The sequence below is a fragment of the Hyperoodon ampullatus genome (genome assembly GCF_949752795.1).
Source record: "Hyperoodon ampullatus genome assembly, chromosome: X".
Classification (NCBI taxonomy): domain Eukaryota; kingdom Metazoa; phylum Chordata; class Mammalia; order Artiodactyla; family Ziphiidae; genus Hyperoodon; species Hyperoodon ampullatus.
In genome coordinates, this window is record NC_136913.1 from 131,613,145 (window position 1) to 131,640,919 (window position 27,775).

The 27,775-nt window shown below is 55.8% G+C and overlaps 1 protein-coding gene across 3 annotated transcripts; it reads right to left on the minus strand.

Moving 5' to 3' along the window:
* Positions 1–1,791: 1,791 nt before the first annotated feature.
* On the minus strand, positions 1,792–27,218 carry BCAP31 (B cell receptor associated protein 31; the record flags this gene model as incomplete). Of its 3 annotated transcripts, none has more annotated exons than XM_079727731.1 (8): positions 27,202–27,218; positions 26,101–26,235; positions 24,543–24,643; positions 20,053–20,200; positions 5,270–5,405; positions 4,273–4,393; positions 3,382–3,482; positions 1,792–2,196 (listed from the first exon to the last, which is right to left on the minus strand). In XM_079727731.1, exons 2-8 carry the CDS (start codon positions 26,190–26,192, stop codon positions 2,158–2,160), a joined length of 738 nt encoding a protein of 245 aa, XP_079583857.1. In that variant the 5' UTR covers positions 26,193–26,235; positions 27,202–27,218. The 3 variants fall into 3 exon arrangements, with proteins under 3 accessions (XP_079583857.1, XP_079583856.1, XP_079583858.1); XM_079727730.1 differs by lacking the exon at positions 27,202–27,218 and adding an exon at positions 26,746–26,915; XM_079727732.1 differs by lacking the exons at positions 1,792–2,196; positions 3,382–3,482; positions 4,273–4,393; positions 5,270–5,405; positions 27,202–27,218 and adding an exon at positions 26,746–26,936 and having other exon boundaries at positions 20,049–20,200.
* Between the last annotated feature and the right edge of the window lie 557 nt (positions 27,219–27,775).

Below are 27,775 nucleotides of genomic sequence, written 5' to 3' on the forward strand. Positions count from 1 at the left end.
GGCCTCCAAGCCACCTGCCACAGGCCAAGACAGACTCAGAAAACATCAACAGCACAAAGGGAACTTAGGGAATTCCCTGGCGGTCCAATGGTTGGGACTCTGTGCTCCACCACAGGGGGGCTGGGTTCAACCCCTGGTCGGGGAACTAGGATCCCATAAGCCATGCGGTACAGCCACATAAATTAATTCAAAAAAAATTTTAAAAAAACAAAAAAAGGAACTTGACAGAAGTCATGCTGCTTGGCCAGGGCCCTGAGAGCAGTGGGCTGGCCCCATTCACTTGGGAATCTGTCCGTCCAGTAAGGGCTGAGAACCCAGTGACCAGCAGCCTAGCGGGGGAGACCAGCAAGGAAATGGAACAGCCCAGACCCGTGGAGCCCACGGGGTTACCAGAGCTGGAGGCAAGACAGGGGATACTGTTGGGCACAGTCCCACTCGGAATGGAGGCTGCCGGAGGAAAACAGCCCTCAGGATGGGCCAGAGGGGGCCAGTTTCTGCAGGTGGCCCTCCAGTCTAGGCTGGGCGAGCACCTGGCTTTTCACCTGTAAGAGTCTGCTGCCCCTGCCACTGTCTCTTCCTGTCCTCAGCTAGATGGGGCGCTCCAAAAGTGGCCCTGTGCAGCTTTTTCCCCTCTGCCCAGCCCGGGGCCTGATGCCAAGGGGGTTCAGGGACCACCTGGGACTGAACAGGGAAGAACCTAAAGGCACACTGTTTGGACTTTGGCCTGTAGAAGTTCAGAGAAGAGCGAGCTCAGGGAGGCCGAGGTAGTCAGGGAACACTTCCTGGAAAAGTGGGACTGGCCCTCAGACTCGGCAGAGCAACCAGAGGGCGTCACCTGTGGGCTCCCGCCCCGGCAGACACCACCTAGAAGGCTGCCCAGAAAGGGGCAGCATTTCTCATGAGAACGTGGGGAAATGACAGCCCTGAAGGGAGCCACCAGCCTGAGCCTGGCAGGAGGAGCAGGTGCGCGAGGCTGGGTGTCAGCACCAACATCTTCAGGGGCCCCTTAATTCCAAGAGAAAACACCTCCGACCTTACCCCAATTCCCCTCGCCCAGCCCTCAGGGCCAGCGGAGGATGAGCACTAGGGCCTGCCCAATGGCGGCCACCTGCCAAAGCCAGCCCAGGGGGCCGCCAAGGGGAAGCCCGCTGCCAGAGCAGGCTGAGCAGGCTGTCCGATCAGGGCGGTGCACCAACATGTTCATGGGCCGCAGGTGTCAGAGGAGCACTTTACCCGCCCGGAGGCCCTCCCCACTGCCTTGCTCTGCCCTGGTCGCAGGTCACTGCCAAGGGCAAGTCTCCTCTCTCGCCAGCATTAGTCAGAGGTCATCCTGCAAACCTTTGGGAGGGGGTGGGGCAGGGAGTGACTGGTGGCACTCTGCCATGCTCTATCTGTCCTAAATGTGATGAACAGGACCCAGAGGAGGCAGGCGAGTCTGCCACCCGGAAGCCCCAGCGGTTTACCTTGCCTCCCAAGCTTCCCCGGGCCCAGCAGCCAACCCCCAGGAAGACCGACAGGACGGACACGCTCCACGTGGCCATAAAGCGGGGCCTGGCCTGGGGAGCAGGAGGCAGAGGGGCAGAGAGGGCAAGTGTGAGCCTGCGCCCAGCCTGGGATGAGGGAGCCTTTAGGGGTTTGAACAAATGGAGACAAAATGTCTGGAAGGCCTCCAGGGCAAAGACTGGAGCGGGGGTCTCTGTCCACACTGCCTGCCGCCACCTTCCCAGCCACTCCAGGGAGAGGGATCAGAAGCAGGTCTCCCTGCGGCCTCAGTTATACGCACGCACCACGGACACAACACAACAACGTTTATTTTGCCCCAAGAGAAACCCTAGTCTTCCTGCTCCACCTGCCCTCCTGCAGGACCAGAGAAAAGGGGCCTTGGAGCCCAGAGCATCAACACGCAACATGAAGGGGCTTAACCAGCGGGAAGCAAAACCTGCCACAGCCTTACTCATCCTGGGTGGGAACTGAGTCCCCTACAGAATGCTGGGAGAGTGTGGAACTGGGAGAGCATGGAACTGGGAGAGCGTGGAACTGGGAGAGCGTGGAACTGCAAGCGGCGTGAGGGAACGGAAGCGGAAGGGAGCGAGCCGAAGTACCGAGGGAGGCCGGGCTCTCAGGAAGCAGCCAGCCACGGGCGGGGAGCAGGGGCCCTCACTCCTCCTTCTTGTCCTTGGGGCCATCTACCTCCGCCTGCAAAGGGGACAGAAATTGCAAAGCAGTGGGTTGGCAGGCACACTCCTCCCCTTCGCCTTCCAGCCCCTCCACCCCAGAGGCCCGGTGGGGTGCCCCTTTCCCCAGATGCCAGGCGGTCAGATGAGCAAGGGACCCCCCCACCAGTAGCACCTCACAGTCTGCCAGGGTGGGAGTGGCCCCACTCCACGAGGGCTGTAACCCTAACTCCAGCCGGGCGGGGGCGTGGGGCGAGGGGGCGAGGGGAGACAAGCCTCTGCTGTCGCTCTTTCCTCAGAGCCCCAACCCCGCAGCACCACCTTCTCCGGGGCCTCACTCACACCCACCCTCGTGCCCACGGCAGCCTCCGAACTTGAGTCTCTTCCAAGTTCCAATTCAGGCTCTTCCCAACTCTGCACACCTTCCACCGGTCCTGCCAGTGAGCCCGCCCTGCACTGAAGCTGTTGGTCCCCCTTTTGGGGCTGGGCCCTCCTTCTCCACCTTCCACGGTGCCCAAACTCAGGCCGCCAAGCACTGAATCAAATCATCAGAACTTAGGGGTGTTTACCTAGCCCTCATGCCCAATTTCCAGGCCACCTGAGCTTCCAGACACAGGTAGCCTGGGGACTCAGACGAGGCCTGCGGGCAGAGGTGGTAGCAGTGACTCGGACCTACTGGGTGGGGGCTGGCTGTGATGTCTCCAGCTCTCGGCCTCACATCACCCCGCAGCCCCTACAGAAGGAAGGCCAGCAGCCAGCAGTGGAATTTCCCCTGCACATCTCTGGCTGGTACTTGATGGGGCCCTTCAGTAAACCTGGATGAGAGTCAGGGGCCCCACACCATGGACCAGGGGTACACGTAAGGGAAGGAGCTCTTCTCAAGGGCACCGATGCTGGGCACGAGGCTGGGCAGGCCCACAGTGCAGAGGGCTGACCTGACTGCCAAAGGCGACCTTAGTAAGTGGCTGCCATCTGCCAGGCCACACCCCTCCTGCTCCAGAAGGGGTTCCGGCTGTTGGGCCCACGCTGGCCCCAGACTCAGCAGCAACAAAGGAAAAAAGGGGGGCTGGAAGAGAAAGCAGCCAGCTTGCTGCCGAGGCCTCTCGAAGGGGACACGTTGGCCCTGAGGCTAAGAGTGGGAGGCCTGCTCTGCGCCTGCGCGGGGTGGGGGGGCTCGGTTCCAACAGAGCAAGCTGAGCATGCTGACCTGCAACTTCGCGTGCTCCTCCAACAGGCGGTCATACTCCTTGGTCAGGCCCTCAGACTGCTTCCGCATGGCCAGAGCCTCATTTTCAGCTTTTTCCAGTTCTGGGGATGATGCAAGTGGTGAAGGAAGGAAAATTAAAAGATGAGGATTAGGGAGAAAAACGCCATTTGCTGTAGACAGCAGATGCAGCTGCCCCAAATCTGTCCCCAGTGAGGATGTCTGGGAGACCACTCCTCTCAAAAAGCTCCTCTGCCAGCTGCCTCGAAAGCCTCCAAAAGTGGGGAAGGGCTGGCCAACAAAGTTGGGACAAGTAGGAGAACACCAAGGATCGCCCCCCAGCCCCTTTAATGGAGGGACCCTGCATGGCTCTCAGCAGGGGTGACCGCAGGGGGGCTGACAGCATGGGCCAAACATTTTGAAAAGGTTGGGGGTGAGAGCAGGAGGCAGGGAGCAGAACCCCAGCCTCAAAGCTGAGAATGAGAGGTGTGTCGAGAGAGGCCTTCAGGAAGGGAGCAGATGGGAACATCTCAAGCAGCTCTGATGCAGCCTTTCCTTCCCCACCCACCAGGCCGCTGGTGACAAGGCACAGAGCGCCACTCCCCATGCCTGGCACTGGATGAGATGCTCTGGAGTTAGCCCATGGACCTCTGGGGTTCCTGGGCCCTCCTTGGTGGGACCCTGAGTGCACTGCTAAACCACTAAGCCCCACTGGCTGGGGCCGAGCCCGGCTGTGTTTGGGCTGGACGAGCAGGGAGCCATTTGTTTGCTTTCACGCAGCTCCTGAGCCTGCGTGTGCGTTTGTTATTAATACTTTGGCAAGAGAGGTGTGGCAGCCACCAGCAGAGGCTCCCGAGTTCTGGGGGCCGCGGGCAACCCGACGACAGTGCTCACTTTGCTTGTTGACAGCCAGCTCGTCCTTCAGCCTCTGCAGATCAGCCTTCAGGCTCCTCTTCTCTTCCTCCACCTTCGCTTCAGCGTCCCCGCCATCCAACCTGACTCCACCGGCAGCTTCCTAGGAACAGTGCCAAGGGCCTGGGTTACTCAGGAGGGAGGAGGGAGGAGGGAGGGAGGGAAGGAGTCCAGCTCCGTCCTCCCCACTGAGCTGTGATTCCTCAAGCTGCCCTGGGCACTTGCCCCTTCAGAAATGTCAGCACAGAACTGGGCCACTGCTTGTTCCCAGCCACCAGGCAAAGCCCGGGCCAGCAGGGCCACCTGCTACAGCTCCCAGGCCACACGCCCTGCCTGCCCTGGCCCCCAGCCCTGCCTCCTTTCTCGGCAGCTCCTCCAAGTTGACCAGTCCATCCAACGACTCCATTTGCTGTCATCTGGGGATTGCTGCCAGTGACCCCTAACTGACCAATGCCATCGCTTCCTCTCTCCAAGCTCCACAGCTCACTCCAGCTGAGGAGCCCCCAGCTCACCCCTGCCCGTCCAACTCTATCCTGCCTATGAATCCAAGTCCATCCGTCTCCTTCCCAGCTTGGCTCACACCTCACCCCCTCTGACAAGCCTTCTAGGACTGCCCCGCCTCGTCCCCAGATGATAGCAATCCTCAGGGGACCAAGATTGGTCCTATCCTATCTTGTGTTCTTCTGTGCTAACTTGCCCAATGTTCACAGCACAGGGCTCGGCTCCTTAGGGAGTCAGTTTATCAGGGAAGAGTCTGACCTGGATGCACAGTAGGTAGAGGCAAGAGAGCAGCAAGGGCGCTCCCCTTCCCATCGCGTCCCCCAGACCCCTCCAGTACCCACCCCCTTCGTCCCTCCACCCAACTCCTCCGCTTTTCACACAACAGCAGTGTCGCACGTTTCCCAGCCTGATAGGCTAACGGCAGCTGCTGTGGCCCATAAAGAATGTCACATGGGGGGGTCGGGAAGGCCGAACTCACCTTCTTTAGCTGCTCATTCTCTTCCATGTACTTCTTGGCCGCTTCACTAGCGCTCTCTGCCTGCTTTTTAAAGGCTTCATTGGAGGCCAGCAGCGTGGCCTGCTGGGAGATAAGAGTCACCAGGCGTCTAAGCAGGCTGTAATTGTTTACAAAAAGAAGGGAGAAGTGAGCAAAAGAAGGAGGGAAAGATGGCTAGCATGAACTTCTTTTGTTTGCTCCCACCCCACACCTGCCTGCAGCCTAGACCTGTCCTTCTGGATTGCCAGGGAGGCAAAGCAAAACACACCGGCAACGTGAGGGGAAAGACGGAGGCAAGAGCTGTCCTCTGCCACCAGAATGATTACTAGTGCCCCCAAAAGGCTGCTCACAGCCCTGGGGCTCTCCTCCAGCCCAGAAGGCACAGGAAGCAGGAGCCTGACAGGACACAAGGGGCCACGCCTAGATACAGCCTAAAGGCCTAGAACCCGGCACTTTACAGGGCAGGGCCTAGATGTGCCAAAGCAGCCATGCTGCCACTTTCCTTGCTGCAAGGCTGGGCTCGCCTTGATAAACAAGAGCAGCCCAGGACTTCCCTGGTGGTCCAGTGGTTAAGACTCTGTGCTTCCAATGCAGGGGGCGTGGATTTGATCCCTGGTTGGGGAACTAAGATCCCACACGCCATGCAGCAAAACAAAACAAACAAACAAACAAACACACCACACAAGAGCAGCCAGTGCTGCGGGGGCTTCCAAAGGGCCGGCCGAATCCTCCAGCCCACCTTGTGAGACAGTTGCTACTACTGCCCGTTTCACAGAGGGGATATGGAGGCTCAGCATGCTGAAGCAGTTGGTCAAGAGCCAGAAATGAAATGTGGCTGGAATCCGCACTCCTGCCTGTCTGACCCCAAGGCCTGAGCTGCCAACCAGTACATGTTCTCGATTTCCAGGGAACCACTAGCCGGGCCAAATGAGAGAGACGGAAACAACTCTTCTCTCCTCACCCCCTTCCCAAATGCAGTCTACAGGCAGCTGCCAGACCACACCTGTTAGAAAACATCACCACCTTGAGGTTTCCCCGGGCGAGGGGGCACAGAAAATGAAAAATCAGGGCCCAGGCACACATCTCAGGTTCAGAGCAGCCACGAGAGGCAAGCACGTGGCAGCTGAGCACACGCTACTCTGTTTCCCGACAGCCACCCTGCCCTGAGATGTTAGCTGGCAGGAGAGAGGACGGGAAGACTCAGAGTCGGGGGCGGCGGGGGCACTTCCCACATGCCTGGGACGGGCGTGGCCAGCCACTGCCCCGAGGAGGGCGCAGAATGGGCAGGCCCCAGGGACAAGGGGAGGGGAGGACTTGGCATGTCCAGGCTGTTTCCACAACAAAGTGCTCGCTCAGAGCAGACAAAGCAGCCGAAGCCGCCTGCTCTGAGCCATCTTCTCTGGCCTTTGCAGGGCTCTTGTGGACACCTGCTGCTCATCAGGCCCCTTGTGGACACCTGCTGCTCATCAGGCCCAAGGGGACGAGGGGACTAGGGAGGGATGGGAGAGCAAACAAGGCGCCCAGCTCTCCCTGGCCAGGCCCTGGCAGAGCCCCTGCTGGGAATGAGCCCTGAGGGGGAGCGGCTCGCAGGGGCTGTGAGGCACCCATCACGCTTCCTGGTTTAGGGAGCGGCTCCAGGGGCCCCTGTCAGGACGGGGAGAGCCAGGCTACTGGTTCCTGGCAGGAAGGGAGAGTTTCCAGTGACATGTGCTCTCTAAAATTAGCGACCGAGACCTCGTGGCCCAGGGCTCAGGTTTCCCTGTCTCAGCCGCAACTGCCCACCATCCTGCCCCCCACCGGGCTGAAGCCATGGAGGTGGAGGGAGCTCCCGAGTGCCCCAGGAGCCAGAGAGAAGCAACATGCCTGAGTCACACAGGCAGAGTGGCAGTCACTGGGGGAGCCCAGAAAGAAAGGCAAGTCTGACTAAGCCCCAAGCTCGCAAGCACAGGGCACTCAGGCAGCTCTGAGCAGATCCTGGTGACGTGGAGGAGGCTGCTCCTCCCAGCCGGAGACTGGGTTGGGGGGGAGGGCACATGTGCCACCTGGCAGACCCAGCCAGCAAAGATGGATGGAGCAGGCAAGCCCAAAGGTGACGCTCCCCCTTTGCCTGCCCCCCCGATGAGGCTGGGCAGGCCGCTGACACGCGGCGGGACTCCAGCAGCACTGTGAGCGACCACAGCTGTCGCCCCAGTTACCCAGGGAAGCCAAGCCCAGGATAGTGGTGGCAGTGAAGACCACAGCAGTACAGCAGGGGCCAAGCTCTCCTCAGTGCCGTCCCAGCCCATCCCCACTTATGGAGAACCAGGGTTGCCAACAAGAGCCCGGGCAAACACGCGGTACCCAGCGCAAGAGCTGTCCAGGGGGCCTCCCGCCGCCTCAACCTGCTCAGCCCCCCACCCGCCCTCAGGGTCTCCCCCTCAGTGCAGGGCAAGAGCCTCCAGGGTAGATGCCCCTCCCCGACCACGTGTCTTTCACACCATCCATCCACGCTATTCACCCCCCACCCCGTCCTCTCCCTTCCTGTTAGACCTGTTCCTCCAACCCAGCCCCAGATGATTCTGGGTAATTCCTCCCTCCAGGAACCTCGCCCCTCAAGCCTCTGCCTCCCACCAGCCCAAGCCCCTCCCCTCTTTCTCCATTCCTCAACCGACACCAACCTATATCCTGCCCTGGCCACGCCACCAGCATGATCACCGGTGCCCTAACCACCCAATCCAAGGAGCACCATGGAGTCCTTGGGGCACCCGCTCTGTAGCACTTGGCACAGCTGACGGGTCACCCCCTTGGAACTCTCCCTTACCCTTGCCTCAAGCAACCCTCACCGCCCACCAATCCCACCCCCGGCAGGGATTTATCTCACCCACCAATCCCACCCCCGGCAGGGATTTATCTCAGCCAGATCCTGACACCCAGCTGCCTACTCACCGGTGGCTCCTGCGTGTCCCTGAGACATGCCCGACTCAGCCCATCCATGACAGACCAACTCTCCTGCACCGCGCTGTGGTGGACGCCGTCACTGAGCTACCCAAGCTCTTGGGCCTGCACGCCACCTTGGGCCCCAGTCATCCCTGTGGCCTCACTGCTTCTTTCCTGGGTGACTTTAATAGCTCCTAAGCGGCCTCCTCCCTACCCTCCACCATACAGCTTTGCAATCCATGCCCCCAAGGAAAGCCAGTGATCTTTCTCCAAGACAATCTGATCATGTCACTCTGCTTCCATCCCTCTGACGCCCGCCCACTGTTCTGGCTGGCACACAGCCCTCTGCGAGCTGGCTCTTGTCCCCTCACCACCCGCATGGCCCTCTGCTCTACTAACGCCAAACCACTGGCTGCTCTTGAACACGCCAGTCCTCACTTGCCTCGTCTCCTGTCACTGCACGTCAGCCCACCAGTCTGCAGGGGTGTCTCCCCTTCTCTTTGAGAACTCTCGCTGATGACTCAAGACCCAGCTCCAGGGGACTTACCTGGTGGCGCAATGGTTAAGGATCCACCTGCCAATGCAGGGGACACGGGTTCGAGCCCTGGTCCGGGAAGAGCCTGCATACCGTGGAGCAACTGAGCCTGTGCGCCACAACTACTGAGCCTGTGCTCTAGAGCCCATGAGCCACAACTACTGAGCCCACGTGCTACAACTACTGAAGCCCACGCGCCTAGAGCGTCTGCTCCACAACAAGAGAAGCCACCGCAATGAGAAGCCCGCGCACCATAACAAAGAGGAGTGCCCGCTCACCGCAACTAGAGAAAGCCCGCCTTCAACAATGAAGACCCAATGCAGCCAAAAATAAATTAAAAATAAATAAAATTTAAAAATAAAAAAGGGGACATTAAAAAAAAATCTGCCTGCCAGTGCAGGGGACGTGGGTTCGATCCCTGGTCCAGGAAGATCCCACGTGCCGTGGAGCAACTAAGCCCGTGCGCCACAACTACTGAAGCCCGCGAGCCACAACTACTGAAGCCCGCGAGCCACAACTACTGAAGCCCACGAGCCACAACTACTGAAGCCCGCGAGCCACAACTACTGAAGCCCGCGAGCCACAACTACTGAAGCCCGCGCGCCTAGGGCCCGTGCCCTGCAACAAGAGAAGCCACCGCAATAAGAAGCCTGCGCACTGCAACAAAGAGTAGCCCCCCGCTCGCTGCAACTAGAGAAAAGCCCACGTGCGGCAACAATAGACTCAATGCAGCCAAAATAAATAATTAAAAAAAAAAAAAAGACCTAGCTCCATTACCACTCTCCCCTCAAAGCCTCTCCTGAACCTCCCAGGTCCCCCTTCCACATGTTCCCGCAGCAGCCCCTGTGCCCCCTCATCTGGTTGCACAGTTCTTGCTCTCTTCTCCTCCCAATCATCTCCCCACATCACACTGTCACTTGCTCCTCAACTGGCTGCCCAGCCACAAACGCCTTCAGACCAGGGAATGCACCTTCAATCTCTAACCCCCCCAACCTGGTCCACTGGGAAGGGACCCTGCAGATGACTCCCCCCGTCCCCCATGTGTGTGGTGCCACACCTCAGGCCAGGACAGAATGTGAGTCTGGGGCCCTGGCTCTCCCCGAACTCAGCCTTCCCTAGGCCCAGCCACACAGAGGGGGACACAGGCAGACATGGGCAGGGCTTGCCAGTCAGTTGAGCAACAGGGTGACAAGAAACAGCAGCAGGAAGGCGCCATGTCAGACCCGTGTTGATGAGCCAGCCAGGCTTGTGACTGCAGCGGTAGCTGAATAGGCACTTGGGAAAACACTCATCACCAAAGCTGGGGGCAAAGCCCAGTGCCCCGGCCCAAGTCCAAAGGGCGCCCCTGCAGGGCCCCTGGCTAAGCCAAGAGCAGCATTCCCTAGCACGGCCGACAGGGCCTGCCCAGGAGCTGGCCTTCTAGAACTTCTTGGTGCCCCTCACACATTAGGCCCCATGCTCTTGTGCCTGCCCCCGATTCACCCAAGATCCAGCTCCAACGCTCCCCGAGAGCCTCCACCCTCTCCCAGGCACATCAATGTGCCCTTTTTGTGTCTGTCCCCTCAGTGTTCTGAGCCTCCACCAAGACCCAGGACAGAGCAGGGCAGACGGTGGAAGGTGCTGAGCTTCAGCATCTCCAAATCTCAACAGCCCAGAGACGTCAGCCTAGAGAGAAGGCTGACGGACTGCTGTCCCCACTCCTGCTGGCCATCCTCCACCAAGCTCGGCTTGACTGCCCAAGTACTGTTATGCAGGTAACTATTCCAAGCCATTTCTGGACAACAGGTGAGAAGCCACAAGCCGAAGGGATTTCCCAAAGGTTCAGGGCTGATAGAGGGTCCAGGGTCTAGGTTAAATGCACCCAGCGAATGAGAGAGAAGTCAGTGCACGAACCATAAGAGAATCCAGATGTGTCCTTGGCAGACAAATGTCATCCCCAAATACCTCAATTCAACTGGGTTTTCTCGGTAAGATGTTTCTGGACGCTGAGTAGGGCTTTCATGCTTTTATAAAAGGTTGAGTAAACAAGGATCGGCAGGAGAAACAGAGCCAACCATATCAAGCTATGGAGACGTGGTTTCACATGTTCTTTACACTGATCCTGTCTCCCTCCTGTGGGCGAACGGGGTGGGCAGACTTGGACTTAACAGGAAGTGGGACGAGAGCAAGGAGGAGGGTCCTCCCAAGTCCCAAAAGGAATATTCTATGCTTGTGGCCCCCCCTTGCCAATCCTGCCCACTAGCATTTACCAGGCATCTCCCAGGTGGCATGCCCTCGGGTCACTCAGCCCTCAGGGCCCCGGCGAGATAGGTGGACAGGCAACTCCCCTCACCCTGCTGCCCTGGGGAAGCGGGAAGCTGGTGTCACAGCGCCACCTGTTGACTCTCCAGGCCGACTACAGCTCTGCCTCTGGCGCCGCTCCACAGGGTGGCAGGTGGACTCCGGGTGAACTCGGCCCAGCTCGCCAGCAAAAAACACTGAGGAGGCGGCGGCGCGGCGGCGTGGGGAGGTGGCCACCGTGGCGAGGAGCCAAAAGCCAGGTGCTGCCCCAGCAAAAACGTCGGACAAAGCAGACTGGTAATAACAGGGTGGAAGCTGCCCCAGGAAACTCTCACCCTACAGAGTCTGGAGTCATGAAAATAAGGAGGCAGCAGAATGGGAAGAAGGAGAGTTTACTCAGAAAGGTCCAGGGAAAATCTTCCAAGGGCTGCCCCCGTCCATCTCAGGAGTACATCTCAGCACACGTGCTCCGCATTTCTCTTAACCCTTGAGGTCGGACAAAATGGGAGGGGGCCAGGGTCGAGGAAAGGCCAAGGCCCTGCAGCAACTCCAGCTTAAGCCCAGGTGGTGCCTGTCTACCCTGGGGACAGAAAGGTCAGCTAGAGGGAGCGGGGGCGGGGGGCCCTCTGGAGCTGAAGAGAACCAGCGAACAGGAGCGAGCCTGTCACGTTGCCTTCTTGAGACCAGGGAGCAGAGGGATTCTGTATAAACTGGGGGACAGAGAGCAACCAAAAGAGGCCAGACAACCTAGGCAGATGTTCCAGCGCTAAAATATGCTGGTGGCCCCCTGGCTACTTCGAGGGAATGGGAAGGAGGGAGCTGTCGACCCCCAGATGTGCCCCACGCGGTACTCCAGTCCAAAGGCAACAAGGCAGTGTCTCTAGCGGGCGATGGCGATGTGCTGTGGAAAAAGCCCAGGAAATAGGCCTGGCCCGGGCTGGGGAACCAACAAAGCAAAGAATGAGAGGTGGCATTGGCTATGCCGTCCAAATAACAGAGGCCACCAGAGGCCCTTTCAGTTCAAATAAATTAAAATTACGTTAAATGAAAAATCCAGCTCCTCAGTCACACCAGTCCCATTTGTTCACAGCGAGAGTGTCTCCAGCCTGCAGGCAATTGGTCACACGGCGCTGGGCTGGAGGAGCCAATCACCCTTCCCATCTCCAGCCCTGCTCTCCGCTTCCCCTACCCTCTGCCTTCAGAGGAAGGGGCCCTCCTGGAACATCAGGCTTCCGATGACCTTGGAATCAGGAAGACTGAACCCCTGTAGTTTGGCACCCTGCCCCCAAAGAGGTCATTCACCATTTGCCTTTAGAGCATGAAGAGAATTCTTAGGCCAAAATCCAGTAGCTGAGCAAACAATCCATACTTTAAAAGAAGCCGATGTGTGTCAGATGGTCTTCCGTGGCCTCTTCGTAGCAACTCCCCCCGCATTAACACGGTCCCCCCTTTATCAGAGCCCCCTCCTGGGCCCGGCATCCACAAGACACCAGCACACTAGTAGCTGGGGTGAGTTTGGCTGGGGGAGGGGGGGGACTAGAAATCAACGGACTTATCAAAAAGGCTCTTACCCAGTGCTGAGCTGTGAAGCACTACTGCATTTGTAGTCTTAGAAAATGATGGCAGGGCTTCCTTGGTGGCGCAGTGGTTAAGAATCCGCCTGCCAATGCAGGGGACACAGGTTCGAGCCCTGGTCCGGGAAGATCCCACAGGCCACGGAGCAACGAAACCCGTGCGCCACAACTACTGAGCCTGCGCTCTAGAGCCCGCGAGCCACAACTACTGAAGCCCGTGCGCCTAGAGCCCGTGCTCCGCAACAAGAGAAGCCGCCGCAATGCGAAGCCCACACACCGCAACGAAGAGTAGCCCCGGCTCGATGCAACTAGAGAAAGCCCACGTGCAGCAACGAAGACCCAACGCAGCCAAAAATTAATTAATTAATTAATTTTAGAAAAAAAGAAAAAGAAAATGATGGCAGCTGATGGATGGACCCTTGGATTAAGAGGAAATAAAGGTCAAAAATCCCTTTACCTGGCCTTCTAAGGTCAGTCCTCCACTTAAATCACTTTATCTTTGGGTAGGCCCCGAGCACCAGATTTTAAAAACCCCTTAGGTTCCCTTATCTAGACACGGATTTAAACAAACAGTAAAAAAGCATAAACAAAACCTGCAAAGTAATCTGGGAAACGTGAGCAATCACTACTGAGTTGGTTACTAGGGAGTTACTGTAAGGTTCTTGTAATGAGCAAGATGCTAGCGTGCTTATGATTTTTTAATAAAGTCCCTCTCTTTTCAAAGCGATAATCCAAAATATTATTTTGCCTGTAAACATAATATTTGGGATTGGTTTCAAAATAATCCAGAGAATAATGGGGAAGGGGGCAATCAAACGAGACTGGCCAGGGAGACACTCACTGTTGAAGCTGAGTGACACCACAGGGGGTTGGCTCTTCTATGCTGCCTCCAGTGCTGAGAACCGGATGCCCAGGGCCCTGAGGATTCCTCGGCTTGGCCACCTCCAACCCTTATTTGGCCTCTCCCTGGGGCAGCCCTCCCCACACCCTCTGCTCTGGGTGCAGTACCTGTTCTCTCTGTCCTTCTGTCCCACTCTGCTCTCCCGCCCCCACTCTCCCCACCCTGTGCCCAGCCTGGAATGTTAAGACCCCTGAAGGCCAACACCAGCTTTCTCTTCAACTCCCTACCTAGGCCCAGCACAGCCTACCACACGAGTGGGAAAAATCCCACAAAACTCTCTCACTACTTGGGGTGATACCGGTAACAACTACCGTTTATTAAGCACTCCCCACGTGCCAGGCATGATGCTGAGAACATAACCCAAGTCACCTCCACCCTCACACCAAGTGTTCGAAAGAGGCATCCTCAACCCCTGCGCAACAGGTAAGGAAAAAGGCTCCGGAGAGTGAAGTGACTTACCCGAGATCACACAGCTAGACAGTAACAGACCCAGAATCCAAACCCAGCCAATTCCAAAGTCCACTCTCACTACACCCATCTGTCTCTCAGGACCACCATGGGCTGTTATACTCCCTTGGCAAGGGAAGAAAGCGCCCCGTGGCCACTGCAGGCGGCAGAGCCCAGGCTGGACGTTCATCCCCGCCTGCTGGGCCCACGTGGCCTCCGTGGACACGGTGCCTCTGGCTTGTCTCGCCATCGACACAAGCCCCAGCAGCCGCCTGGGCACCAACTATCTGCAGAGCTGAACGCCGGCAGCAAGCAGGGCTGACCCAAAAGCAAAGAAAGCAGAGCAGAACGTCCCGCTCACCCCAGAGGGTCTGGATGGATTCCGCCCCACCAGCAGTTTAAAGGGCACGATCAGCTTCCAAGAGACAACCCAGCCCCCAAGTCACTGGCCGTTAAGCAGAGGAACTTTGTAGCAAAGCACGGGCAGCTCCATCTGGACTGACTGTAGTGACACAACCCAGCCCCAGAGAGGTAGGCAGAAAACAAGAGGTAACTGTGGACCAAGTTCAGGTCACTACAGATCGAGGGGCCTCACGCACAAGGGTGGACCTTCCTGGGTCTGGATGACGACCACTACTTGGGTCCTGACCAGTAACATTTTAGCAAAGGCGGAGAAAACAGAGCACTGCTCTCAGAACATGCAAAACTCAGCCCAGCAAGAGCTGCTGTGCAGCCACACCTGTAGCTCCAGAGGGATGCCGACCAGAGGTGGTCCCAGAGCAGGGAAGTAGGCACTAAGGCAACGGATGAGCAAGAGCATGCGAGACAGAGCCCGCGCTGCCCAGGTCCACACTAAATGGTGCCCTGCACCACACCCATCACAGACCAGAGGCCCGCTACACAGTGCTGGGACCAACGGCATCCACATCCACATCCTCGGGGCGCCCAGACATGTGTCTTCACGAGCACCACCCCCACCCCCCGGCATTCCTGCTGTCAGAGCTCAGGAGACCTGAAGAGCTGGGCATCCAACCTAAAACACTCGACACAGCAGTTCGATGAGTTCAACCTGGACATGGGCCTGAAGCTGTCCCTGTCTGCCCAGGACACTCCATTCAGTCCCTAAGGTGAAAGTGGCACAGAGCCAACCAGACTAAAGGAGGCAAGCCCAGGTCCCCATGCTGCCCCTCACACGCTGCTGGGGCCCTTGGAGGACAGCTCTGTAGGCCAGCCCACAGCACAGCACGGGCCTTGCACGGCAGAATCAGGAGGGAAGGCCCAAATAAGCATGAAGAGGAGGTCTTGGCTAGACCGGCAGGCAAGAGTTGGGGGGTTCCAGGCAGAGGCCACAGAAATACTCAGGGAAGGGGACCCACGAGGCTGGTTCACGACATGGGGAGGCCGAAGAAGAGACTACAGAGGGCTGCAGGATGTAGGTTTCAAGCCTTGATGCCAAAGGTGCTCTGAAGGCACTGGAAGCAGGGGGTGGTGGAGTCGGTTTCACATGCCAGAAAGGTCACTTGGCTGGGGCAGGGTGGACAGGCTGGGAGGCCAAAGCCAGCGGCAGGAAGCCTACTTGGGATGATGCAGCCCCACTGTGACAGCACTTCCCTGGGTAACGAGGAAGAGAGGCTCAGGAGGTGAGATCCCTGGCTGTGGAGTGGGGACAGAGTTTCAGTTTTGAAGATGAAGAGTTCTGGAGGCTGCCTGTACAACAGTGCACACGGGCCCGACACTACTGAGCCTTACACTTAAAAATGGTTCACATGGCCAGTTTGATGTTAATGCATTTTACCGCAATTAAAAAAAAAAACACAGGAGCAGGGGATCACATGGGACAAAACAAAAGAGGCACAGCACCCCCAGGCTTCTGAGTAGAGACAGCTGTTCTCAGACTTTGGGGCCCAGCCCACAGAGAAAGGAGCGTGAGGACCTGGGAAGGTAGCAAGCTGCCCCAAGTCAGAGCAACCACGAAGCAGATGCAAGACAAAAGCCCAGACCCTGCCCCCCTGCCCCCCGCCAGCAGACTGTTGCAGGGAAATGCAGACTTGTTTAAGGACGTGATGCGTCCTTTAAGCCTGGGGCCCCTGTTTTCAATTATGAGGGCTGCTCAAGGCTCCCCCCAGGTGTTTTTTTGGCCGCCCCACACAGCCTGTGGGATCTTAGTTCCCCAATCAGGGATTGAACCCGGGCCCTCAGCAGCGAAAGCGTAGAGTCCTAACCACTGGACAGCTAGGGAATTCTCCCCCAACGTGCTCTTGACCCCAGCCCCATGAGGAACCAGCGCCACCCCCAGCCTCTCTTCTGAGCATTGCTCTCTCTCTCTGTGGTCCCCTCACCCACTAACCTGCTGTCTCTTCCCCAGTCTTGCCTCTCCCTGCATCTGCTTTCATTCCCCTCCATCTCACTTCCAGGGAGTGGCCAGCACCTCCGAGTTGCCCATTCCTCGACCCCTCGGTGAAGTCATCCCCCTCCTCTCCCCCGGCTTCCTCGTTCCTTCCAGCAGGCCTCACCGGCTCCCTTCCTTCCACACGGGTGGGTGTGCAGCCTTCCTCTGGGTTCTGCCACAGCTGCCACTCTGTGGGCGCCCACAGGAGAACCACCACCACCTCAACCTCAGAGGCTTGGCATCCCCACTAGTTCCTCCCCTTTCTTCCACCAGCACCTCTGAAACCTGGTTCAGGCCACCAGCATCTCTCAGTTCAGCGACCTCTGACTTGGTCCCCCTGCTTGCAGGCTCTCCTGCTCTACTCCATCCCAGGCGCCAAGTATGAACACGTAACTCTGAGCATGGCGCAGCACCACTGGAAAAACTCAGTGCTCTACCACACAGAGGTCAGGTACAAACTCGGAAACTGGCATTCAAAACCCTCCACCCTGTCTCTGGCCACTCCTGACCCATCCACCCTGATCCACGTGCTCTTTCCCAAACAGCCTACGGGGGTTCAGGGACTGAGCCAGTACCTGCAAGTGAGACTTGCACAAATACGGATGAGAAAGAGACAGACAGTAAGGGGGCAGAGACACTTTGAAGAGTACCAGGCAGTCTAGCTGAGAGGCACACAAAGTGACAATTGAGAGGGGTTTTCTCTGTTTATGATATCAGAAAAATGGGGAGATCGGTCTGATGTTCACCAGTGGGGAATTGGTAGACACCTAAGAATGCTGGCAACAGATGGGTTGTCCTAGAACAATGTTAATGACAAACTCAGTGGAAGACCCATGTTCCCACGTGGTAGTTACAACCTGACCCTGTTTTGAAGAAGCATGTGGCTGCTGAGGTCCCATCACTTTAAGTCTGAATTCTCAGCTCTGCTGATGACTAGTTCTGGGAACTGGGGTCTCTGAACCTCAGTTGTTTCCTGGCAGAGCTACTATAAAAATTAATGTGTGCTTGGCACACTGAACGCTTAACAAGTGGTAGCTGCTATTAGGCATAGAAAAGCCTAGAAAAATATTTAACAAACGTTATGTGTCAACAGTGGTTATGATAGCATTTTAGAGGATGTATTTTCTTATTTGTTTATTCAAAGCCTCAACTTCCTCCAAAGGTTTTATACTAACAGACTACTTAATAATCTTCAGATGTACAAATGGAACTAAGAGATTAAAGTCGTTGGACTCCTAAAACTTAGACTAACAAGGCTGATGTACAGATCGTGTACTTGATCCAGGCACCTTCCTACCAAAATCCAGGGGAAAAAAGCAGCCCACTATCCAGTCTACGGTCAGAGGCAGGCTATACACCAACAATCTGGCACTAATTGCTCACTCTAATGCAAACTAGCTGGCATCTGAACAGAGGGTCGGAACTAGGCGTGAGCTCGGGCTGGCCACTTACAACCTGTGCAACTCAGGCTGCTCCATCTCTCTTGGGCTGCCCTTTTCCATTTATAAAGGCCCACTGAATTATGAAGGATTATTAAAGTCCTTACTGACTTCAAGCAGAACCAGAACCCAAACACCTCACACGCACACAGGCGAGGCCACCAGGCCATCCAGTCTTCAAGATAAGCTTTTGGTTTTTTTTTCTTTCTTTTTTTTTTTTTTTTTTTTGGCCATGCTGCGCAGCTTGTGGGAATCTTAGTTCCCTGACCAGGGATTGAACCCAGGCCCTCGGCAGTGAAAGCGCAGAGTCCTAACCACTGGACAGCCAGAGAATTCACAGGTAATCTTTTTTTCTTGGATGGTTAATGTAATGCAAATAGAGAAGTTCCTCAAGGGCCACAGCCACCATACAGGATCTGACCCCTAGACTAGGGAGGAGTATATCATCTCAGAAAATTCTAGAAACAATTAAACAGCTCATTTGTGGGCAACTGATGAATCCACACTGATCCTTGGGGTCACTGTTTCCTTTTCTAAGAAGTCACACAAGACCAACCTCACGTCCTTTTTTTGATCAGCTACCGGCCAGGGACATGGGAGGGTATGGCAGGCACAGCAAGCTAAGATGGACAGGCAACAGATGTATGGCTGCTGGAACAACGAGGCCCAAGAAGTTACTATGTCCGACATGTTTTAAAGGGAATTTGATGAAGCCTTCCTTACACGCCTGTCAAATGGAGAGGTCAGAGCGAAGTGAGGGAGGCAGCTGACACGACAGAGCACAGAGCGGGATTGCGAGGGAGCACGGGACCTATGGGCCCAAATCTCACTCTCCTCTCTCAGCCTCCACGCGTCCCCTCGGGAATAGCGGAGTTATGAGGACTGCTCTTCTTTGAATTCACCTGTTTGGGTTAGGAGACTGCCAACTGCTCTGTACCCTGACGGTGGTGGTGTTATTCTACTCTGCATTTGTCAAACACTCACAGAACCAGATGCCGATTTGTGCTATATGTCAATTTTTTAAAGTCAACTGCAGGAATTAAGCTGGAACACCTCGCTTCACAGTGTCGCAGAGAGGACAGAGCTGAGCACACACTCACTCGTCTGGTACACCTGGCTACCCACTGTCCCCTGGCCTGGTCAGATAATACCTGCCCTGGAAATCTCCTTCTGGAAGAGATCACAAAAGCAGAGCAGTCAGGAGAGTCTCAGTCCACAAGATCATACTTCTTTTTTGGAGTTTCCTGAAACCCTAAAACCCTAAGGTATGTGTCCCACTCCTCCCAGCCTTCTCAGTTCCTGACTCTCAGAAGTTGGAAGACAGCAGCCTTGCAGATCACTCCTGTGATCAAATGTATCCCCCTAAAAAGCCCTTTCCAGCTCCACCACCCGCCACTTTCCAAGTTTGACCCAGAGAGGCCAGGCTCAGCTAAGCAACTGACTTTTTTTTCTGAAAAACTGAAACCCAGACAGTCATTCCAATGCCCAAGAATCCATACACTCACCCTACTTCTCAGTAACCTCACTGTAGGCTCTTCCCAATAACTCCGGAAGCCCTTGGCCCCCAGGCTCCAATAGGTCTCAAGCTCCTGTGACAGACAGGTCTACATCTGGGAAGGCCCTAGGGACAGGGTCGGTCTCAGCCCCTTCGTGCCATTTCTGCCCACTCTTCTCAGGACAGGACCCCATACACAAAAAGCCCCTGTTCAACTGGTCCCTTTTTTTTTTTCTTTTTTTTTTTTGCGGTACACGGGCCTCTTACCATTGTGGCCTGTCCCGTAGCAGAGCACAGGCTCCGGACGCGCAGGCTCAGCGGCCATGGCTCACGGGCCCAGCCGCTCCGCGGCATGTGGGATCTTCCCAGACCGGGTCACGAACCCATGTCCCCTGCATCGGCAGGCGGACTCTCAACCACTGCGCCACCAGGGAAGCCCTCAACTGGTCCCTTTTAAGCTGGGCTCCAAAGAGCCTCCCCCAGAGGAGGGTAACGCCTGTCATTTACTTCACTGTGTACAGAAATCGACCTGGTGATAAGACATTTGTCCTAAAAGAACGTGTTGCAGGTTACGGCAGAGCCAGAACGTGGTCTTCTGACCTTCTAGTCAGCCCTCTCCCACCCTCCATGCTGCTTCCGGAGGTCAGGAGAAAAATCAGAGGCTTCTGGGGAAACTGTGTGGTTCCCCTAACACAGAAAGGGCCTCCAGTTCAAGGCCACAGACTGAGGAGGCAAAGTTATGGGCTAGCCCACAGGTCCCTTCACAGTCCCTCACCCCTCCCCACTCACAAGGACAGCAGCAAGGAAAAGCCAGCAATGTAGAGGTTCCTCTGGGCACGGAAAAGCTTCATGTGGAAGTGTTCCACAGCCCCGGGGTTGTTCTGGAGGTTCACCTTCTCCGTCACGTCATCATACTTTCGAATCTCGCGAACAGCATCTGTGGCGGAGCAGAGAAGAAATACGGGCATTTAGCTCCCGCTCAGACTAGGCTGGCCTGTCCAGGTAAGACAGGCGGCATGAGCTGGGGCAGCCTTGCTTCCCTCAAATCTGTCTCCCCTGCTATCCCCCTTCTATACACACCTTGGGAGATGCCTTGTCAGAAGTGCTGCCCTTGGACCTACTCTCTCCTCCAGCTTTTCTCACGTCACCCCCTGGACCCATTCTACCCAGGCCACGAGCTTGCTCTCCGTGTCAAGATGCTCACCGAATCTGAGACATCGCCAGCAACAGAGGCAGCTCCCCTTTCCCATGGTGCCCCCAATGTTTGGTTCTGTTTATCTCAAACTGGGCTGGCCATGGGCCATCCAACTGATAAGCCGGGGTACTCCTGTTTATGGAAATGCCCGCTAGGGAGGCATGAGCTGCCTAGGAGTCAAGACCTAAAGCATGCCTGCTAAAGATTCAAGGGTTTTCATTTTTAAGCTTTATAACCCATTTTATTATTTAAACTGTTTTATTCTGATTACAAAAGAAATTCACACTCATCAAAGGTTCAAACACAGCAGAAATGCAGAAGGAGTAAGAATCCCATAACATAATCACCTCCAGCAGGACCTGCTACATGTGGCCAGCTTAGCTAAAAAGCAGTCATTTTCAGTCCCATTACCTGATGTCATTCTCTTTGCAATACACACATCTGAAATTACCCCAATTACAGGTTTATTGTCCACCTCCCCCAAATTAGACTACAAAACGCCACGAGAGCAGAAATCTTTTCTATTACACCCCTAGGGCCTAGCATAGTGCTAGGCGCACAGGGGGCACACAAACACCTGCTGAATGGTGCAGCCTCTGCTCTGGAGAGCTGCTGCTGGCCACACAGCGCTCTGGTTCATCCGTATATTCATATCTATGCGTTTGTGGAATAGAAATGGAACCATCACACAGGGAGGGGGAAGGGTAAGCTGGGACGAAGTGAGAGAGTGGCATGGACATATACACACTACCCAAAGTAAAACAGACAGCTAGTGGGAAGCAGCGGCATAGCACAGGGAGACCAGCTCGGTGCTTTGTGACCACCTAGGGGGCGGGATAGCGGCGGGGGGTGATAGGGAGGGTGGGAGGGAGACGCAAGAGGGAGGGGATATGGGGATATGAGTACGTATAGCTGATTCACTTTGTTATACAGCAGAAACTAACATAACAATGTAAAGCAATTATACTCCAATAAAGATGTTAAAAAAAATAAGGAAAAAAAAAAAAAGAACTGGAACCATCCCATACCTACCACTTTTCTCCCTCAACCCTGAAATCTTTTTTGAGGTACACTGATTTGTAACATTATATAAGTTTCATGTGTACAACATTTTATTTGTACTTCTGTATACCCTACAATGTGCTAAAAAACATGGAATGCTTCATGAATCTGTGTGCCATCCTTGTGCAGGGGGCATGCTAATCACCTCTCTCTCTTTCCAATTTTAGGATATGTGCTGCCAAAGCGAACATGTGAGACATCTTTTTAAGTCAGTACGTAAAGACCTACCTAAAGAGGGCTCTTAATGGACCCCCATGGGAGAGGGTCAAAGTATCACTGTATGGCTATTGTCTGGTTCTTAATTTCTGGTCTGAGACTGCTTGTTTTTTAAGCTGATCTTACATTATAAAAATCTGTCTTCCTTTACTGGTGTTTTTGTGTTACATCTGTACCATGAAGCAAGCCCTCTTTCAACACTGTTAGCAGGGATATAAACCAGGACAACAATGTTTTTTATGGACTGCGTGTTCCTGGCCCCCAAAATTCCTAAGTTGGCATCCTAACCCCCAACCAGATGATATTAGGAAGACGGGCCCTTGGGAAGTGAGCGCGAGGCCCTCGTGAATGGGATTAGTGCCCTTATAAAATAGACCCCAGAGAGCTCCCTTGTCCCTTCTTCCATGTGAGGACATGGCAAGAAGACAGCCACCTATGAACCAGGAAGAGAGCCCTCACCAGACACTGAATCTGCCAGCACCTTAATCTTGGACTTGCTGCCTCCAGAACTTTGAGAAGTAAATGTCTTTTGTTTAAGCCACTTGGTCTATGGTCTATAGCAGCCCAAACTAAGACATAAAATTTTAAATGTTCATGCCCTTGGGTTTATCCATTCCACCTCTATGAATTTACCCTACAGAAAGATTTACATATAAGTGCAATGATATGAGGATGCCTATAAAGAAGGAATTACAGTATAACGATATGATAAAATACTACCCAATCTTTAAGAAGAATGAGACTGCTATAAGAAAAAAAGCCTAAGATACAGTAAGTGGAAAAAGCACAACCCAAAACAGTGTGTACTGTGATCTGAATCCAAGCCAAAACGGTATGTACTAGTTTAATAAAGACGGCAGCATAGAAAATGCCTGTGGAAGCATACCATAAACTTTTAACAATACTTACCTGTGAGACATGGGATTATGGGGGACTTTAACTTTCTAGGTTGAATTTGTGAATTTTTAAAGATGTGTTATTTTTGTGATTTAAACTAACAAAAACCATGTTTTCCTACACTGTGTTCTGCATCCAGAAACCCCAGCACCTCCACCACCTCTGGCTGATGGCAGAGAGCAGACCAGGGATGGGAGCGTTGGGCCAAACTAGCCCAAGTCACGCAGCAGAGTGCTGCCCTCTATCTCAGGTCTCCAGCCCAGGGCAGTTGACCCTGGACCCTCATTAAGCCCACTCTCCCAGTGAGAGGTGCCCTAGGCCCCTCCCAGTGATGGCTAGGGGCCAGCCAGGCCTGCAGCTTCTAGCTGGTTATGTTATGTCATCAGTATTTGCTACTAGCTAACAACTTATTTAGGTAGGCCTCTCTAGATGATGCTTCTTACCCTTAGGATAGAAAGCAGCCTATCATCATAACAGGATGTCTCTCTAGAACATCCAAGCAGTTCCCTGATGCCCAAAAAAGAAGAATGGCACCTTTGCCAACTACTGCCTTCTGCAAAGGGCCCCCCCCCGGCCCACTCTGCCATACTAGGAGAGTTCGTGGAGTCTGGTTTGCAGAGGGGCAAGGCCCCAAGTGAACACCCTCAGCACGGTCCCTCCCCACCCCAATTCTTGCCCCCAGCCCACACCCAAAAGCAAAAGCACACACACCCAATTCCAAAACCCTGCAGACTGGCTTCTCCTGCTCAGGGGAAGACACGCATAATCCCTACCTGTTCTGTACTCAGAGGCCGCTCAGGGAGAGAACCCTGATTGGAAAGAGCTGCCTCCCGGGGCTTTACCAAGTATTTCAAGAACAGTGAGGTCTGTGTGCAGCTGGCACCCACCCTCCACGGCTGGGAATGGATAGGCTGCACCTCACCTGTTCAGAGGCAGTCCTGCCTGAACCTATCCCATCAGGCCCCGAGACATCAGGAAGGAGACACGCCTAATGCTGCTGCTGGTGGGTGGAGCCCTGCACATTGCCCTGAACTATGGCCCCCTGGCCTCCCACCCCCTGCCACATTTCTGCTGGGGACTCAGGGAGACAGAAGTGCTCTGAGTCTAAGCAGGCATCGCACCTTGGAGACAGGACCACTGTCTACGGCAGAGGTGAGCCAATACTTTGGAGACCAAGCAGGGGGACGTATTGATCACTTACCGCAGCAAAAGGCACATTTAACAGACAGATGAGAGCAATACTGATTCCTCTGGTCTCCAAACAATCACGCCACCACCTGGCCTCAGGCCCCACCCCTGTTCATCTTTCAAGCCCCTGCTGGTGTGTACCTCAATGCAGGGTTTATAGAACTTCAGAACTGGAAGGACTTCGAGGAACCTGAAGTCTGACCCAGATCCAGAGAGGTCTGGGATTTGCCCCCTAGATATGCTATCAGACCTCTTGCCGCCCGTATACTTCAGGACATGGCAGCTTCTTTCCCAGCTTGGCTCCCTATCTACTTGGTAGCTCAGTCCCCTATTTGAGGCCTGTTTCAGGCACTGAGGGAGAGACTGACGCTGCTAAGTGCCCAAGGAGCAGCGCTACTTAGACCAAGGTCGGCATGAGCCAGTTAGCTTCTCTTGGTTTCAGCTCTGGAAGGACGTGAGGAGCTGCCTGAGACATGAGGTCGTCATCACCGGGTACACAGAGGCTGCTGGTCAAAGTGAGGGCCCTGCCAGCAGTCAGCATCACCGTCTTTGTGGATGAAAGGAGCCTCTTCCCCCAAGAGAAAGACAGGCACACTTCAGTGGTCTGTCTCTGAGAAGCCAAAGCTGTACACTGCTCATGGAACATGGCACAGGGCTTTGCAGCAGAGGGTACGTCAAAGGGTCTAGGTCAGGTAGCTGCCCTCAGCCTAAGCTCACTCACCAATGACCAGCAGCACAAGGATGACAATGAGAACCACAAAGAAGGTGTTGCCATAGCTCACGACCAACTCCACGAGGCGGGACTTGAAAATCTTCTGCCATCTGTGAAGAAAACAAAAAGGCTAAGGCCTGAAGAGAAAGAACGCACGCCTGGGATCCAGGGCCCTGAGAACAGAAATACAGTTTTGCACTCATCTCCAACGGCTGAATATCCCATACAGATTCAGCCTCAGCTGCTTGCAATTCTCCAATTTATGACATCCACTCAAGAGTGTTAAAAAGAAAAAAGAGATACATGTCCGTGTATAGAAATTTCTAGAAAACCAATCTTAAACACTGGTAGGCTCTGGGTAGGGAAATGGGAACCTTACTTTCCCCTCTGTAGAATCAAAATGCTTGCCACGTACACATTTCTTTAAACTGTTTTCCCCCGTGACCAATCGTGGTTCACCTAGACTCCCAGCACCCTACATTACCATGAAGCAGACCCCAGACCTCTCTTCGTTTCCCTCCATAAATACTTCAGAATACAGCTCTATCAGAGAAAAGCCTTCCAAAATACTAATCACGATGCCATCACCAGACCTCAAAAATATCAACAAGAATCTCTCATCATCAGAACTCCAGAGCCAGAACTCCAAAGTCCAACTGAGACAATTATTTTTAGTTGGTTCGTTTGAATCCTGACAAGATTCTGATTCTGCATTTAATTGATAAGTATCTTAAGTCTCTCTTATTCTATAAGCTCCCTCTTCCCTTGCCCTCTTTTCTTTCCCAGTTTACTGCTTGCAGAAACCAGGTTGTTTGTCCTACAAAGCTTCCCAGATTGCAGCTCCAAGGGGGCCTGTGTTCTGCATTTCCTGTGAACTGTACGAGGTGACTCAGATCTCGCTTTTGTCAAGAATATTCCTTAAGCAATGTTGTACACTTTCCATCACATCACAACAGGGCCTACACTTTTTCATTAAAAAAAGAGCTTTAAAAAAATATCCGTAAAAAGACAGCCTTATCTGTAATGTCCCAATTTAAGTGCAAACGTGCTCACATAATAAATGTAATTAAAATTTATTTCAAGTTAACTTTTTACAGGTCCTCTGTTCATTGAAAAGAAACATGGCTCCAGCCTTCATAGGCTGAGTAATGCTCATGAGGGCACTACGCAACGCCAGTGAGACTAGTTAAGAGGACAGAAGTCACCGAATCAACGGCAACGTGACCCTGTGATGCAAGTTTTGCAGATCCCACAACGCCATCCCCTGAACGGCAGGGCCCCCGGGGGGTGGCAGGAGGGCATCATTCCCAGAACCATAACTAGGTCTTCTCCCCTCTAGAACATTCTGAAGACCAGAAGACAGGGCGCACAGGAAAGGAACTCAGCAAGATGTGACAGAGCAGAACTGTGGGGAAGGTTGGCGATAATCAACACAACCCTTGCCACCCCTACCCCAGACAGGTTCTACCTGTTTCCATCTGGCCTCAATACCAGGGCCCACCAACTCTGCAGGCATAAGCTGCGGAGCAACTCTCCCTGGCTCGCCTGCCCGCTCCACGGACCATACCTTTTGGGAGAAATGAAGGGAATGCAGAGAAGCAGCACAACGAAGACCTCTGCGTAGAGGAAGGTGGCGACTGCAGTCCACTGCAGACTCATCGTGCTGCTAGCAGCTTGCCAACGGGGAGATGTGAGCCTGTTCCTGACGGAGCACAGAAAAAACAGGAGTCGTGACAGCTGGGCGGCCCCCGCATCCGACCTCAGAGCCTTCCAAGGCCCGGCTGACACGGGCTCGAGCCCCGGCAGTCTGGGCGCTAACACACCCAGAACCGCCCTTTCGGACAATTCCTTCCCGGTGGAGTCCGGGAGGCTCCTCACGCCTGCGGAACCGGGGCAGCGTCTGGAACCGGAAACTCGTGGAGCCCGGAGACCGTCCTCGCAGCCCCGCGGGCCCGGGCCCGCCACGCCGAGGGGCGCGTTGCGCCAGACGCTCCCGCCCCCCACACGCCAGCCCCCGTCTCCGTAACGCCCTCGCGCTCTCTCCCGAAGCTGCGGCGCCCCCGTCCCCCGGGGAAGCCAAGCGGCCCTGGCGCCCGCGGCCCTCCCATCGGGGCCCACAGAGAACCAGCGGCCCCTCCCGGGGTAGGAGCGGGGCTCCAAGGTCTCCCGACCACCGCGTCCGCCTCCGAAGGGGCGGAAGTGCTCGGGTTACCTCAGAAAGCCCCGGAGAGCGACTTCTAGAGAACGGGAGTTGGGGCCAAGGGCAAACGCGGGTCTCGACCCCGCACCTCACGGCCCCATCCAGAGAAACTTCTAGAAGACTGTCTCCTCATAAAGCCGGAGGAGCCCCTCCCGGCCGCCCGGGTCGGCCACGGCGTCCACCCCGCTCCAGAGGCACCCCGACGTGGCCCCGACCCGGCACGCCCTCCCAAGCCCCACCCCGGCGGCTCCTCCGGATGGACTTGGCCGTCGGCCCCCGCCCCCGCAGACGGCTCCACCCGCCGCCGCCCAGACTTCCCTCTACCCGGCCCTGCCCTCGCACTCCCGGCACGGCACTGGCCCCGCGCCCCGGGCCTCGCCGCGCTGCCCGCCGCTCCCCCCTCGTCGAGGAGCCGGAGCACCTCGGCGACCCCGGAGCCCGGCCAGGAGCGCGGGCGGGCTCGCTCACCGAGTTCCCCACAGTCAGCCGGCACGCCGCGTCGCCGCCAAACTCTCCCACCTCAACCTCGGCCCCGCCCCTTCCCCGCAGCCGGAACCGGAAACGCCCGCCGGGTCCCGCCCCCGCCCCCAACGGCCGCGAGGCCCCGGAGGCCCCGCCCAAGGCGGTTTTCCGCCCCGCCCCCGAGCCGAGGCTCCGACGCCCAGGACTGGGGAAGAAGCTGCGCCTCGGGCGCACGGGGAGTCGGGGCGAGGCCTTGGCGGGAAGGCGAGGTGCAGCTTCTCTAGCCCGCGCGGTCCTCCCACGTCTCTGTGGTCCGGGGAGGGGGCGGGGCCCAACCGTGGGGCGAGAACGGGGTGGGGCGCCCCGCGCCCTGGCTCCGCCTCCCACTCCTCCTCCGCCTCCCACTCCCCCTCCGCCTCCCACCCCTCCTCCGCCTCCTCCCCTTCCCCCGAGTCCCCCCTGGGGAAGAGTGGGTGGGTAGGTGGGGATTCTGGGCGGGTGGCGGAGTCACAGTCGCTTCAGCCAGGCTGCCGAGCGGACGGACGCGCCCGGTGCCCCGGGGGAGGAGGAGGTGGAGAGG